At 42.9% G+C, this 16,528-nt stretch overlaps 2 protein-coding genes across 7 annotated transcripts in view; one reads left to right on the plus strand and one right to left on the minus strand.

The window, feature by feature from the left end:
• Positions 1 to 7,266, minus strand: LOC124298550 (abasic site processing protein HMCES). Of its 3 annotated transcripts, XM_046750716.1 has the most exons (7): positions 7,148 to 7,266; positions 1,824 to 2,011; positions 1,423 to 1,657; positions 1,010 to 1,327; positions 758 to 865; positions 523 to 674; positions 1 to 427 (listed from the first exon to the last, which is right to left on the minus strand). In XM_046750716.1, exons 2-7 carry the CDS (start codon positions 1,841 to 1,843, stop codon positions 289 to 291), a joined length of 972 nt encoding a protein of 323 aa, XP_046606672.1. In that variant the 5' UTR covers positions 1,844 to 2,011; positions 7,148 to 7,266; the 3' UTR covers positions 1 to 288. The 3 variants fall into 3 exon arrangements, with proteins under 3 accessions (XP_046606672.1, XP_046606674.1, XP_046606673.1); XM_046750718.1 differs by lacking the exon at positions 7,148 to 7,266 and having other exon boundaries at positions 1,453 to 1,657; positions 1,824 to 2,156; XM_046750717.1 differs by lacking the exon at positions 7,148 to 7,266 and having other exon boundaries at positions 1,010 to 1,324; positions 1,824 to 2,154.
• LOC124298545 (uncharacterized) overlaps positions 6,482 to 16,528 on the plus strand; it is a 12,215-nt gene continuing 2,168 nt past the window's right edge. Inside the window, exons 1-6 of one of the 4 annotated variants that reach the window (XM_046750706.1) lie at positions 6,482 to 6,632; positions 10,242 to 10,718; positions 11,357 to 11,522; positions 11,827 to 12,036; positions 15,999 to 16,168; positions 16,240 to 16,335. In XM_046750706.1, the coding sequence (XP_046606662.1) occupies positions 10,581 to 10,718; positions 11,357 to 11,522; positions 11,827 to 12,036; positions 15,999 to 16,168; positions 16,240 to 16,335 (780 nt within the window). In that variant the 5' untranslated portion in view covers positions 6,482 to 6,632; positions 10,242 to 10,580. Of the gene's footprint in view, positions 6,633 to 6,705; positions 7,028 to 7,373; positions 7,674 to 7,878; positions 8,140 to 10,241; positions 10,719 to 11,356; positions 11,523 to 11,826; positions 12,037 to 15,998; positions 16,169 to 16,239; positions 16,336 to 16,528 lie in introns of those variants that run through there. The other 3 variants (XM_046750708.1, XM_046750704.1, XM_046750707.1) reach the window with 3 other exon arrangements.

Consider the following 16,528-nt stretch of genomic DNA (forward strand, 5'->3'; position numbering starts at 1 on the left):
TCTTATAATTTATTAAAATACGAAAAATAAGTACATCGCAACACAGAGCAGGAAGATTCTCTGTCAACGTCGCTTGGTTATCACTATCCATCGTTTCTATTATCAATTAATTGTACACAGCTGAAATAACTGGTATTTGTATTGTTTCACTTACTTACTACCTATGACAATGTTAACGAATTTTTTTTTCCTGAGAAAGTTTTTTTTGCGACATAGGAGCGTATTTACTCTATGCTGACTTAAAAACTATGCTATGGTACATGTTTTTTTACTTTCGGTTGAAAATAATTAGCCTGATTTTAACCGTTTGGTAGGTGATTCATCATTGCCGGCGTCAATCTCGGATATATTTTCCACACTTGTCGTACTTCCAGTTTGTAGCCAAGAAGCCACCATGCCGGATGAAGACGCTTCGTCTTTCTTCTCCCTGGACAGAATAAAATTAATAAATAATATTAGAAAGCAGGAAATGAATTCGTAAATTACTAAATAGATCTAAACTACTTGAAATTTGTTACGTACCCAATGACGATTGGCTTGTAACAAGAGATGTTATTGAATCGTGAGTCATTCACCCTTGGGTCAACTCGGTGCCATTGAAGAGAGTCTATTGCAGGATGGTGTAACTTTTCCAACGCATCTTGCATTGAAACATTTGTGAAGTCCAGCCAATCCTGGATGCGAATAATTAACATTAACGTGTAACAAGCTATTCGTTTTATTTGTCCATTATCTCATTATGATTTGAAAAACATACTGCCACTTCTTCTTCACTCTCCAACACCATGGGAATCCGGTGATGCAGCCATGACGGTATGTCCTCGGCACTGGTAGTTATCATCGAACAACTGTATACTATTTTTTTCTATAAAAAGTTTTCATTAATTAATAAGAACCTGTTGTAATCTAATCGCTTGGGTATCGTTGAAGAGGTTCCAGAATGATGTCATCAAAGAATTGGGCAACGATCATTAGTGGAGTTTTATAAACTTGTAACAAGATTCAATACCTCTCCCGACAACCATGTGTCGAATATCCCAGGGATTTTTAATAACTTGATTCCTTTCCATCCGTCATTTTCCGACCATTCGGCTTTCCAAGTTTGACGATCTTCAATTTTGACACCTTCATCCTGTTTAGCGTAGATGAAATAAGGTTGCTTGACTCCTTTGACTGTCTGCCTTCTTGTTTTCCATTCGTAATAACCATCGCATACTATCACGCATCGTTGACCGTGTAACAAAGGATGAGCATATACCTTGGATTCAAACAAGCCTTCGCTGCGAGCGTTGTAAGGTGCTACATTGTACTCCCTATAGTCGCCCTGCTAAACAAAGTGAATACAAGGAAAAAAAAATCTTGAATATAGATACAGACACTTCCCAGCAGGCAGTCAGGGTCGTGCGTGTTTGGAAATTTGACCTTGACCCATCGAGGTATAATTCCCCACACCATAGGATGTAGTACTCGTTCCTCCTCAACATTGAAATATCGCCCGGCAACGATGCACGGAAGTATGTCCCTTGGGGCGAGATTATACGAGGGCCAATAGCCAGTTCCAGCTCCGGCATCGCCCGCCTGCCAGCGAGTCCAGCGGTATTTTCCCGCCGAACCTTTATGCGGGCAGGCTTGGCACAACTCCACGGCTTCCAAGGTGCTGAAACAGAATGAGAAACATGTCAAGCAGTGTTGACATCGTATACACCTGCCACAAGTCTGAGTTCTGGAACACCAGGCACTCCGGAACAGCGTCTCATGCGCTACAATTATGCCAATTATTTCAATTAGCCGAGCTGGCGTACCAGAACTTGTTAACAACTTACCATGCAGTACGCCCGCACATCTCGTCCGTTCGACTTTGTTCAACTTCGAACCCGTTTAAAGCAACACGATTCCACTGTCTAGTTCAAAATTGACTTGCCGGCTTAACTTTGACGGCCAAACCGCCGACTGTTTACACTTCATCAATTGCGTTCGAATGGTTCGAATCGTTCCCACGTTTATTTCCAATCTATAATTGTTTAAGCGTTGATTAAATATTGGTAAAGGTAGCAGGCCATGGGTATTATTTTGGCGGTAATGGTATTTCTCTCTATCTACGGATTCTCTTATGGTTACAATCACAATGTGACAGAGCCGGTAGTTGTAGGGAGTTCTTATATCGAAGCTTGCTGAATCGTTCCTCTACATCTATCTTTCATAATCATCAGTCAATGGTTTAGGATCGATTGGGACGCTACAAATGGCACAATATTGTACTATCAATTAGGCCCCGAAATTTAAGTCACCTTCGAATTGATTCGAACGCTGTGTAACTTTGTCTCGGCTAAATTGATGTAACAATATGCCTTGGTTACATATGCTGTATAAAATCCGGTGGAACAAAGAGTACAATGATTCACTATTTCTGACGATTCGATAATTTTGAGTATAAGCTCTCGTTCGTTAAATGTAAAAATCAGTCAACAGAAGGCAGGTCACGTTCTAATAGCTGAATACGGACATTAGATGTGGCGTCAACCGCTCCTTAAAACGTTTTCAAAAACTTCTAAACCGTTCGGTGCAACGACATTTGACACTCCGGGGACAAACATCGTTGGGAAGGCCTTAGGCTTGAAGTTGTTCAAGATGGTTGCAAGTACAGAGTTTCTAGACGATTCCAAGTCGCAGTCGAACAATGCAACTGGTCTGGTTTTGGCTGGGAAGGAATTTCAGCATAGGTATATAAATAATGGAATATTATTATCGGTTGTAACCGTCGAAATATATATCTATTATTCATTCTGTCAACTTTATCTAGACAGCATTCGCGGCATGTGTTTACGATAGATTTACTGTACTTTGATGGGTTTCGTGACGTCATAGAATAACAATCGACAGTAGATCGAGCCGCCATCTTGTTTGTCATCGCTCACGACCGAATCTTCTGACGCTGTAAACAATCGTGTATTTTTGTTGCTAGTTCGTTCTATCAGCTGAAAAAACACGCAGAACGGACGGAAATATGAGCGTACATTTGTGACGTGGCACACTCCGGTATTGGCAATGAGTACGAGTGTCGTTATCGGGCGAACAAAATTCGGCGGTTCGATTTGCATCGTATTCGTTCGGCTACCAGTTTGGCCATCTGAAACAGCCTCCTTCAACAAAAATGAGAAGCTGCGAATCAAGTGCTTGCGGTATTTAAAACAGTTTTGTTCGATTTTTGAAACAGTAATCAGTCTGCGCGTGTGACACGATCGTCTTATTCAAGTATACGATGCAGGTGGATTTCGAAGGACGTTTTTAGCGCCAATCGTGGATGACTCCAGGTAATCTCACCTCTTTATTTGTTTATTATGCTATATCTCAGTAAATGTCGATAGATACGACAAAGAACTCCAGTTAAAAACAATGTTGTCACGTTATTAATCAGTTTTGTGATATCTTGATCGGCAACCATCGATGAGAGTCATATTGTGTCTATGCAAGCAGTAGAGAATTTTGTACAAATTTAAAGACGTGTGATTTTGAGCAGCTGCGCTTTACGTTTGCGTAAATCTAAATGCCTGCACGCTGGCGTATTCATGTGAAAATACGTGCCTGAGTCTAGGCAACCGGGTCGTACTTCAGTGTAATTTCAGTTGCAGGGATACAGGCGGATTCAGAATACGTACTGAAATTGTAAAAATTGTCAAAAAAATGAAACCTTCGTTTTTCATTACATTGAAGTACACCTGATCTAGTGATCTTCTGTAAAAAATGTTACCGTCGAGCTGATTACACTGTAGCAAAAGCTGAGCCAAGGACAATGTAATTGCGGTAAGACGCCCTACGCGATGAGATCATGATGCGGCATGAGTGAGTCGCATGTTTTCGAAATTCCTGTTTGTCTTTTTTTTATTTAATGCATAGCATGGCGGTAAAATCCACCGTCTCATAACTGGATAAATTTGTATGTTGTAATGCGTGTCTTTTCCTCAAGTCTGCGCGAATTGTTTTATCATGCTGCTGTTTAAAATTAGCGAAAGTAATATCAAATGAGATAGATTCATTCAAAATCGAGTCACAACATTCAGTGAGCTCACCTCGAAAAGGATCGTCAACCGCCACGCTACCAATCCTAACGCTTTACCGGTTCTTTTCCTTTCACCTATCTCATTGTCCCATGTTCTTGCCTTGTAAGAATGCATTATATCCTTTTCACGAATGTTCGTTTGCATTTACGATTTATTGCACGGCTCGCCAGAAACTCGCAAGTATGTATGTGATTGCCGTTAGATTATCGGCCTAGTCTTCATTAGAAGAAATGTGTTCACCGTGGAAGAATTTCAACTATTTACTGTATCTTCGGAGCTTAAGACCATTACAACACTCCAATGCACCATGAAATTTGGGTTTTTCGTGGCATAAATTAATTTCATGTTCCCCGAATGTGGCAATCTTCGGATAATTACGGTGACGCGATTACGTGTCGTACGTATGATAATGACAGTGTTTTCTAGGCATGCTCTTTCTCAAGAATACAGGAGAACCAACTATACGGTATAAGGTTGTTGTAACGCATCCGTACATTCGTGTATTATGCATCCAACAATAAATGATAATGACAGTAATACAGCATATTGAAAGGTGACCGCGCATGCACTGCGCAGTACCTACCATGCTGCACACGTTTTCATAAACATACCAGTTACTGCAGCGCTCGGATTTCGCTTTGTGTAAGTCAAAGATACGTTTTTTCTCTCAGGTTACGTAACGCAGAGCTTATATGTGTGTATAGAATTTCGTTGTTAGTTTGTTAGGCGTGCGACTTGGCGTGCATTCTTTTGTTTCACTATTTCTTTCTTACGTTCTTTCGTTATTCTTCTCCCCCAATTCTTCTCACTATGTACCTAACAAAAGATCCCTGCAGCTTGATATCTCAAGTGCTTGTGTTGTCGTGATGGGAATATAAACATGCAGTCCGTTCCGAGTGCGGCATGCTAGATTACAGGGCCGTGCCAAGGGCTCTCTATCGCAAGCAGAGATAATTCGTTCGACCATGAAATGACGAAGTTACGCACAAGTTCAAACACATTTGTGCATAGCATAATATATAGGAGTGTGTCATAAATCAGCTCGCCATGATGCAGGTAATGATCGAGGTATTCAAATTTCTTAACGAGTTTACATTTGCATAAATTGCAATTCTCATTTCTTCATCACTAATTATATTCGTCCAGATATATTACACACTTTCCGAGTGTGATTGTTTTAGCGGCCATAAAAAGGTGTGCATTGATCATGAGTTATGTCCGCGTTGCGTTACCAAATATTTATGGCACAGTTGCAGTGGGTTTTTTTCCCCGATATGCCAGAGTGCTGGCAAGCTGCATATGCGTGCAGTTTATGATTTGCGCTTGAAAATAGAAGGAAAGAGATGATGAAAAAATGGACGCGTTATCCCCTAGCTATCACGCCTCGAGAAATCCCCTTCCCAAGCAGCTTTTCAAGCCCTCCATAACTCCGGGAAGCTTTGAGAGCTACTCAGCCGTAATCGCGCGTTTGAAACTCGGCGCCAGACTGCGACTTTTCAACCGCAGAGAGGCCGCAGTCAGAAGCGGTAGAGAAGCGGGCCCATCTTGAGGAATTCCTTACCGTCTGAGGGGCAATTGTGAGATTTTTTTCAAGACTAGTCGAACCCCATTGAAAATCCGAAAAATGAGATATTTCGATGGGACCTGACGCAGAACGATCTGTTCGCCACCAGAAAACGACAGGCAGGATCAGAGGGTTGAGTCAAACTAGGGCGATTTTGAATACCGACACGCGGAGGGAGGGATAGAGGACGCATAGTTTCTGCATCTCGTCATTATCTCTTCGTTTTGGAGGGCCTCCCGTAGGAGTTCTCAGCGTGTAGGCATGCCGCGTATGCGGCGCTGACAAGGATCGAAAAGCGTGGGTTCCCGGTTCTCAGCTTTATTCACAAGCGCAGCGCTAAGCGTTTATTGCCCCGTGGACATAGGCGGGGAGGGGGATCGACTTTTAAATGAGTTCGATTAAAATGCAGGGACACGCGCGCGGTGCAGAGACCAAGAGATAGGTGCGCTTGTATTCACGCTTTCACGAGGTCTGACGCATTACAAATCCACATCTTCCTTGCGAGATGGGCGCGAAGCTGTGAGCATAAATGACGGAGCGAAAACCTGAACACGATTTCTGTAAATCGATGTGTTGAGAAACCTACGCGATTCGCGGTGCGGAGAAAGGTTATCCTAGCTGCTCAGGGTGACTCAAGTCGGCTGTTCGAGAAGAAAAAAGAAGGAGAGAGAAAAAAAATTGTCCGAAGCGAATCGTAATGGGCCACACGGAGCGGCTGTTCGATGAATGAACGCCTAGTGTGGCAGCGATTGCTCTTCCGTGACGATTCAGAGCCACTTGATTCTCGCCTAGATTGAGACACAAATAAGATATTAAAGAATGGAAGGTGAGGCTGCTCAAGGTGGACCAGTCGGCTGAGAACTGTCCAGTAGCCTCCGGTGGGCGCTGTGCGTTGGGCACCGACTGTACGTGAATGGCGCTCGCCGAGTGCTGTATTCCCGACGTTTGTGTACCTGCGTAGGTGTAGGCGTGCGCAGAGTGTGTGCCGAGTTGAGCATATAGCCAGACAGGTGATGTTCGAGATAATTTATACGCCTCGTATGCTTGCGTAAGAACATTGTTCAGGTGATAGTTTCGTCTTAACGGTTGTATTCAAATGACATTTCGAGAATACCCTGAAACATCCGTTTATAGTCCGAAATGTTGAGCGATAAAAAATTCACGTACATTCTCGAAAGCCACGGAATTTCAACGATCCTTTGCACTTGGAGCAAATTATCTTTAAGTGTAATTCCAAAACTTGGCTCGCGGGACCTGGAATATCAGTTCAAAAATCGAGTAATTCGATTTTTCGATAAAACTGAATGAGTAAATTTTCTCTATCAGTCGCCGAGAGCGTGGTTTACGCATGAAAATTGAAGTATCCAGTCGGGAAAGGTCCGAAAATTGGATCGAAAAACGCGAGGTGAGACCCAGATGGCGCTGTTGTACCTAATGAACCCGGCAACGAGGTTTCAATGACTAATATCTTCACCCAGGCGCCAGTTCTTACCAATCGGCGGAAAAATTCGAGTAAACAAAATACCGTTGAAGTATTTCTTCGGTCGACGCGATTCTTCACAATTTCCTTCATCAGCGATGCGGGGCATGTTTGTGTAACTCGTGTGGGTGTACGGGACACGACATTGTGGTAGTTGGAAGGCGTTTGGAGGGGCCCGTTAGCTCGCTCCTCTTTCCTCGGCCCTCCGTCCTCTTTCCTCTCTACTCTTTCCTCGGTCCTCAGTCCTCCGTAGTTACCGGCAACCGCGGAACGTTCAGTCGTCGGAGCGCCTTCGAAGCCGCGACGAATTTTAACGGCTCGCGTCCCGTCGAGCAATCAACTTTCAGTTTCAACTTTTCATTTCAAAGTGTCACAGAGCTCTTTCTCCAAATTTTCTATCGTGAATATTAATTAAAACTGCGGTATCACGCACGGTCAGAGTGTTCACAGCTAATTATACACCAAAAATAATTTCGACCAAGTGTACAAACAACGTTTGATACTGCACTTGATGCACAGTGCGTTGCTTGACGGGTTTTCGATCATCGATTCCGTGGAGAAAAAATTATAGGTATAAATTATTGTACACGCATTGTGAGATTATACACACGGTATGGGATTATTGTCACAGGTTTTTGTTTTCACTCATATGAATGGAAATCTAGGTTTTTATTATATACCGCGTTACCGCATGCGATTCGTCAGACTTTTGTGACGTGTGCATTTATACGTACGTACCTATATAGGTGCACGGATATACCTATGTAAGTATATATAGAAGCCAATGTGTACGGATGAAAAAGCGAGGCGCGTTTCGGAGCGCGTGCTGCGTTGAATCGGAATGCAGCCGGCGACGTAATGAACGTGGGTATAGCATACCCAAGTTTAAGCGAGTGTACGGAAATAAATATATGCATATACATACGGACCTAGACATATAGATGTGTAAGTGACAATATTCTGAACCGTACTAGCTATTATACCAGACAAGTATTTTGCACCGTGTAGTGTGTGTGTGTGTGTATACAACGTATGATGTAAGTGTAGACAATACGTACTATTTACTTTTAGAAACAGAATGAATAAAGGATAAACGCCTCTTGGTTCGAAATAAATGAATAAAAGAAGGTGAAAGACGGAAAGAGAAAATAACTCTTTGAACAAACGGTGTTTGGTTACAGTAGATGCGTCTGTCACGCGGAACGGGTTTATATTTATCACTTCTTTCATAACCTTACGTCTATGTTATAATTGGAGGAAATTTAAAAGAAAAAACCGGACTCGCAGAAAATGACGTTTAGCAATCAGGGATAGCATGCTACTTGTACAGCGTCATGTGCGATTTTCCGAATTTATTCGAAAAGACCGTTTCGTTGACAATCTGCCAATTCCCATTATACCTACCGAAGTAGACGTACATACGTATACATATATCGCGTATATATTAGGGTCGCTCGTTTTTTATCTTTTGTTTCAAAGGTTTTATTCAAAAAATTTGTGACAAATGTTGAAAAAAAAATTGTTGTAAAACCGGGAAGGGGTAAGAAAATATTTAGACGTAGCTACCAATTATTGTAATATTTTTTATTTACTTTTACGTGTACACTTTACGGACTATATGTACAACTATACATCCTGACCTGTTATACATATAAACACTGCGAATATACGTACTCGAATTTGGCGTTGTTCTGAATTTTCTTGATAGAGTTAATTGCAACAGTTTTACATTCGTCTTTAGGCAACACCGAGCCACGTTAAATTGAGAGTGAAGTTTGAACAGTGTCACGTTAAGACCAATAAATGCAAAACACACGTACAGATCTGTAAGTTTGTGCAATCGCTGTTCTCCTCAGGCTCCACACAGCAATGTTTGAATGCGCAGATTTTTGACCTCTCCGTGCAGCGCTAAGTGTCCGGAAGCGTTTCGCGTTGGCGCTGGATGTAGCTCGTTTCCCAATTAAGGTCGGAGAATCCAACAGCGGCTAAGTGCGCAACGCGTGGTCCTCCTCGTCCCACACGATGAGAAAACGCGGATACAGTATATACGGCGATAATGGCGGTGAAAAACCGCCGAGATTATCGGTCTCCGTCTCTTCCTCGAAAATGGAAGCAGACAGCAGCTGAGGGAGAGCGATATTCGGCTCGCGCTTCACTCCCTGTAAAGTATTTCTGGGATTCCGGGTGACGGATTGTTCGCGCACGTGGCCCGGGCACGTGGCTTTTAGATACGTCACCGTCGATGCTGGCTGCGACTATTCGAGGCGTGTGTCGCACCTACGAACATGGATCAACCTGACTGTCGGCTGGTTCGCTTTGTTTGGTAGGAAAGCAGCAATATACGAGAAAGCTTCCGTTTATAATTGCCAGCATCCATCACTCGTCCCGGTGCCGTTCGTCATTCCGATCCAATCCATCTCTCGGAAGCACAGCGGATGCAACGCGCGCCACAAATTTATATTATATCAATGAAAATGTCCCTGCGAGTTATCTTGGGAGATGGAAAAATCATTTAGAATCAAAAATCGACCATTAAGGGGCAACGCCAGTGTAAAAACAGAAGAAAAGCGCTTTCTTGATCACTTTTTTTTTTTTGCTGGAAGAAAAGGTAGTCTGATAATAATATTTAAGGGAGTTGTTAGGCATATATTTGAGTATAGTACAAAAAATTACTATCAACAAACGTTTAAAAATGGCTACCCTGTAACTGGTGCAAATTTGAATCTAGAAAAAGAAATGCTCAATCTACATGACTATAGCTAGATAAATGCCTGGGGGATTTTTAAAATATTTATTTTTAGGTAATTGGTGAATATTTGAATGAAAATGTTCAATTTGAGACCACAGAAGATCACTTATTTGTTGATAAATAATGTTAAAATTAACTTATCGAAAATTCCATACGCGTTTCTATAGCTATTAATATATCGATCGAGTGATTTTTTTTCCAAATTTGAATTTGCATCAGTTACACTGCACGCTGCATGTCTCGCGAGAATGGCTATGGAAACATTCTTATCTCATTATCGTTTCTTCTATCCCGCCCCCCCCCCCCCCCCCCCCCACCAAAAAAAACAATTGTGCATTTTTTAATGTTTTTACAACGGTGTTACACCTCAACACAGATTATTTCCAACAGTGCAACTTCGCAGCAATCTCAAGTCGAAGATAACGAGCGGAGAAGGGGTGGGGGCAGATAATGGGGATCAGGGGCAGGAAAGAAAGATGACGAAGAGGACGAAGATGCAGCTACAGGCGAAGATTCCGCACCGGTACAAACCGGGTAGTACCGGAAATTTCAATGGTCTTTAGCTGGGTTCTCTCAGCTTTTCGGAATAAGTAACGGGGCTAGTTACTTGTTAACCTCGAGGCATCATCGGCCAACTCCTCGACGCGACGCCTTCCGAAAATAAAAATAGCCCCTGAACTGCACTGGAAGCAGGAAGCTTGAAGCGCTCGACGCCGGCTGCAGCACGGAATGACATCGGATATGCGTGCGCAGCAGCCCCTTCGGGGTGCTTCGCTGCCGACGGGGGATGTCCTCGACTCCGTTAACGGAGACGGGGGTCAGTTTGTCCCGCGCAGTCGACCAGTCAGTTTCTACGACAATTTCAAGGTGAGGATTGAATACTTCGCAATTGCGCTCGGTTGTGTCGAGTTGACTCGTAAATTTTGAAATTCGGGCCACTTCCGGTGTAACGATTTAAAAGCAAAGAAGGGCGGTCGAAACGGGAAGATACGATGTAAGCTTGTAAAAAAATATCACTTTTTATTCGCAATTCAAACAAAAGTTCACAACGTGTTTTTGAAAGTGTTTTTGATACGCAGATTCGCTGGTTATTTTTATTTTTTATTTTCTTTTGGGTTTGAAAAAACCTGTTGAAACTGTGACTGTCATCCTGGTTTCCAGAGTTAAAGTTATCGAGAAACAGGGAGAACGAAAGCAAGACGAAGCATGTTTGTTCGAGCCTGAAACTTCGGAATGTGTTTCATGTTTGGAGAAAATATTTTAAAAACAGAAATTGCGCTTTGAGAATTATTAATTTCATTAAAGATGTAGAGAGTGTCGGTCGAGTTTCGCGCCGAAAACAATAACAACGAATTTAGAGACTAGCCGAGCGTTGTTTTCGACTTTCTATATCGAGCAATTCGTGTACACAACATCAAAAATAAAACACGTCACAGGTTAAAACGATACACACTAATGAAAACCCAAACACCTCGTTAAAATGAAAATCGTTTCTCGATTTACAGGACGTACCAGTGATGCCGCCGTGCGTTTCGTCGGCCGTCAGCGCGGGGAATTTGAATCAGGTTGTACGAGACGACGGGTCGTTATTGCCGATGTCGCGGAACAGTCGAGTGAGCAGCGCGGTCAGTGCCGGAAATGTGACAAGGATCCAGAGCCCAAAAGTGATCGGTAATATAAAATGAGAGTGAATTTCGTAGCGTTGACGTAACGATTGATTATTAGGAAAAATCATTATTTCGCAACAGCAGAAACGTCTCAAATCGGGTAATCGATTGTTTAAAAAGCAGAGTGCGTTCAGATTTTGTAAATTAAACTCCTTTAAAGTCGTTCTAAATTTTCAGAGCAATGATTTTAGTTTCAATATTTCGTTACGTTAACGTACTAAAGCCCCGTCCGGGACTCATCGTCAGGGTCCTCGTAACTGTAGGTACAGCTAAATACACATGAATCGCAAATCTCGATCACTACGCAGGTGCCGTGTCGACCGGGCATATCGGGAAGATCTTCCGCCTCGAAAAGGAAAAGGGGGACCCTCAGCTCGGGCGTGCGCCTTCTATGGCGACCTGCCTGTCGACGACAGTTCCGGTAAACCTGACCACCTCGCAGATCGCTGGCCGACACACACCCACCCGGAACTCCCTCAGGCACAGCCGGATGATCGTGATGAACAGGACAGGAAACGGTGAGTGTACCGACGTTCCCATGGTGAAAGTGAATTCTACGATTTTCTACTACGAATTTTTAGGAAATTTGAGACATTTCGTACGGAAACAATTTTTTCTACAAAATTGTAAATTATTTCCATAGTTTCTCATTTTCAGTAAAAAATCTACAAGATACTAAAATCTTTCACGAAAATTCATAATTCTTTACGAAAAACTATGCATATTTACAATTTTGAAAGAAATAATACGGAATGTTAAAATTTCTTTAAAAATTCGTAATAGTAGAAATTTTCACCAGGGTCGGGATCGCTGGAGTGTGCAGTTTTCGCTTTTCGGAATAATCGGAAAATCTCGAAGGTCGGATAGGGTTTTCACTTAAAGGGAACGAATTAGGTCCGACGGTCGTGACGTGTGACAAAGCAGTTCTCGGACTTAGGTGTGCACAATGAGTCAAGCGATTATTGTTTGCAGCGGATATTTGCTTATGATGTAACGTCCTTCTGGGAAGGATAACAGGATATCGGGACTTTTGTGGTATCACGATCCGTATTCCCTCAGCTATGAGTAATTAGTCATCGTGTGCGCTCGATTGCGGATGCATCACGTTGTTTTACCATCAGGCATTAATTAGAGTCAAACCCCAGGCGATCCATGCAAGTGATTTTGTACAACGAATGGAGGAAGACAAACACTTGGAATATATGCACGATGATGAGTTGGGGCACACGCGTACGATTAGCTGGAAACAACAACCCAGAGAATGCAATAACACTCGTCGAAAACAATAAGCGACGTATACCGCGCATTCCTCGGATCGAAGGAAAAGTGCCAGTTACATGCCTCTGCGTGTGTCGTGGGCCAGACTAACCTGAATCAGGTAGAAGAAACCGACGACTCGAATCGTATTGCTTTCCCAGGTAGCAGACTTACCCAGAGGCTGACCATTATTCGACTACAAAAGGTCGACGTTCTGGCCAATCTATTGTTGGCAAAAGATAGACTATTTTTTAGTGGCTATAAATCGTTGAAAAACGACTTAAAGTTGGCATGTGGTATACTTCGTGTTCACGAATGTCTTCTGAAATACCAAGTGTAAGGCGATTCGACCGGACAACCCGGTGTCACTTTATTCCAGTTACCACTGGAAAGTCAAGTGAAAAGTTTTGGATGTTTCTCGGACAAATGATCGTTTATGCGAGCACAGTCATGTGCCGAATGAACGTCAACGTTTGATGGCAGTTAGACTGACTGATCGCTATCTCATACTTGTCGAAAGTTGACTATTAGTCCACGTAATTAGCCAACTTGCAAATTATTGCCTTTTTGTCTTGACTGCTCACAGCCGACTGAAAACCTAATAATAGTTGACGGCGAATGTTGCTTTTACCATGACATTTCAAAAGACACTCGCGCACTCTTACTCAGTGTACACTCAACGATAGGCTCATAATATGCCTATTCCTAGTTGACTTGACATGATTGACTGAGAATTTCTGTCGGTATTAAGTCAACTAACAGCCAACAGTGTGCTATCTGGGTTTGACTTTCTATTATAGTAGAGAAAAGCGGAGAAACGGAGAATTCCCATGTCGATTCTTTGTTATTCATCTCGCTTTGGTGACAAAAAATGTAATATTTTGTGTACAGCAAAGCGTGTAAATTGTTCATCCTCGACATTGCTGTTTGCGTACTGCAATTAGTTTACGGTGAATGACCAATAGAATACAGCATAGGCACTAACCGAGCGACTAATTACGTTCGGGAACCGAAGCCAGTCGAGCAATTAGGGAATCGATGTGAAACGAAACGAGACGACAAATCGTTGTACTCCCCAGTTCGGTTCGCACAGCTTGCTCCAATTTTCAAAGACTGATCGTGTAACCCAGCCAGGTGTGACTGAGCACTTTTCTTCTACGTCTGTATTCTTTGTCAGCTCGATGCTTCGCCACATCTGTTGTACCTTTGATGAAATTACTTGAAAAATCTGATAGATACGCAGTCAGAGCTAATGCCCTTATATTTTACTTTTACGAGTATCCTACGACACGTGGTAGTTAATACCGAAATGAACTTTATTCGTCACTTGAACTCCTCGCCAAGGCGTCATTAGCCTCGAAGGGTACGGGTGTAATCGTTTATTAACTATTCGTTACTCGCTTGGCGCGTGCGCAAACGGTGTTGACAAAGCCTTGCGCACTAATTAGGTCGTCGTCGAATGTTTACGTCGGTATAATTAGCCATGTCGTGTTGACTAGCTGATCAAAAGCGACAACTTTCTCCAACTAAAACCGACGTTCCATGCACCTAGCACATTATACTTTCAAGAAATTGTTAGCCGACGAGTTTCTTGATGATAATGAAACCGATAATGTACGTTGAATCAATTTTAATATACGCACGATATGTATGGAAAAACACGCGAGGAGGATTTATTAGTCCGCGGTGTCAGACATGCGGGACGATAATTCAGAAGGACTGATGGAGATAATTATACATCTTGGTATCCGTTCTAAACTCTTTAAAAAATCGTGAGTACGGATCTAGATACGTCGAGAAAAATGGACTGGCACAGAACACGTGCTTCTGCTTGCATGTGTTTGTAGTTGCTGCTTCTGAATGCATGTTAGGTATATATTTTAAGCACCGCCTTAACTGGCACCGTAGCACACTTGCTTTCCATTTCAATTTCCGTGTCATCAGTCTCCCCAGCACCTCCCAAAGAGCTAAGGGAACGAATCAGGCTTCCGTTTTTTCAAACGTATTTTTAACAATTTTTTCCTGTGTATTGTCCGAGTGAAAAGGTTCTTTCGTTTCTGGACTTGTGCTACAGATACTCTTTGGCGATCAGTCACGGAAGATTAGAGTCTACAGCGCTTTGGCAATAGTGGATCTTAAGTATTGATCATCGAAAGCGACCACGATTGTTTAACCTGTAGACCATAGATCAGTCTCTTCACGATTAGACACAATAGAGATTGTCCTCCTGAATTTTCCTGATCCGCATTGTATTGTTGTATCCCATATTAATCGACACTTGGCACGCAAAAGGAACAATAAGGTGGTAGTGGAATCCTGCGGCGATGATTAGACCTCGTTTTCATCACTCGTAGTGTTGAGACCCCATCATAGGAAACGGCACCTGACCTGATCAGCGGGTGTACCGTGTCATGGAAGGTATTATTTGAAGAAACTGTTTTCGTGCGAGCTTTGCTCGTGCGTAGTCGTGTCGTTTGCTCTCCTCCTTGGGCGGAAATTTCCATTGTTTGAGGACAATGGAACTCCTTCAAATTTTCACCCCTCTTGATAGAGTGTGCAGGTATACTCTGTAACTTACCTACCTACAAAACTTCCCGCAGGTATTATATCCACAACCGAAGCGTAAATTTTACATCGTCGCCGCCGTGTGGTTAACACAGCCTGCAGGTGGACAGCAGCGCGGTGTGTACAATTAACCTGACGGCTAATGGACGTTACGTCGTACCCGTATTTGTAAACCGAGTAAGTTGCTGGACTGCCGAGGAGTTGCAGCGAGAAACTGGGTCCTACTATCCGTACAAGGCAAGGACGGATCGACCAGATTCTCTGGCTGTCGCTGCCTTTTCAAAGACCGCGAGGCCTGATCGCGAGGCATTTCATGATTTCACAGTGCTGAATTAAATTAGAAACTCCCGAGAAAGGGACTGATATAAAAGTGCGGTATATCACGTGTTTGTTAAATACTTCATAATCTGGCATCCTTGACCCGACGACGTGATTCTCAATTCGCGTTTCAGAAGTAATGCGTAAATAATATGAAGTGATATCGCTGGCTAATCTTAAGATGCGAAAGGTCACGTACACATCGTGTGGTGAAATATACGGTTGGAGTATGTTTTGGAAACTTGATGACTGCACCTCCATCTTGATCCGCGCGGTTTTACCGCTCTTCGAAAAACGACGAAGTCGTGAATTCCATTAACCCGAGCCTCCTCATCAACAGCTCCACGGAAATCCTCCCAGCCAACGCTGCTGGTGCACCGGGTGCTCGCCAGGTGTCTGGCCGCAGTTCAATTGATCCTTGGTATGGCAGTCACGTCGTTGGCGCTTTGGTTTCTGGTGTGGGCGCCAAACCTGCCGATAACCGATATCCCCTACTGGAGTGGAATCCCCGTGAGTATGAATGTCTGCTGCATCCAGTGAACCGAGCGAGTAATAAATATCCGTCTATGTGTCAACCACAGCTCCTGCTCTCCGGATGCTTCGGATCTCTTCTGCTGTGCTGCTTCAGAAACGAGTATACCGGCTCGAGTCACGGATTTTGCATATCTTCGGCGAAGGTGAAATGAAATTAACGCTCCGTGTTAAGGGGTTATACCTAGTCAGGAGGCCGACAAAAGCGGTTTTTCAAGGATTTTTCAAGAAGAGACATTTCAATTTGTATATAAAAAACTTTATATCCATATTGGGGTAGCATTGAACTTCATTCTGATGCTTTTTATTTGTAAGAATAATGATTTTTTTTTTTTTTTT

The sequence above is a fragment of the Neodiprion virginianus genome, chromosome 2, assembly GCF_021901495.1.
Source record: "Neodiprion virginianus isolate iyNeoVirg1 chromosome 2, iyNeoVirg1.1, whole genome shotgun sequence".
Lineage (NCBI taxonomy): Eukaryota > Metazoa > Arthropoda > Insecta > Hymenoptera > Diprionidae > Neodiprion > Neodiprion virginianus.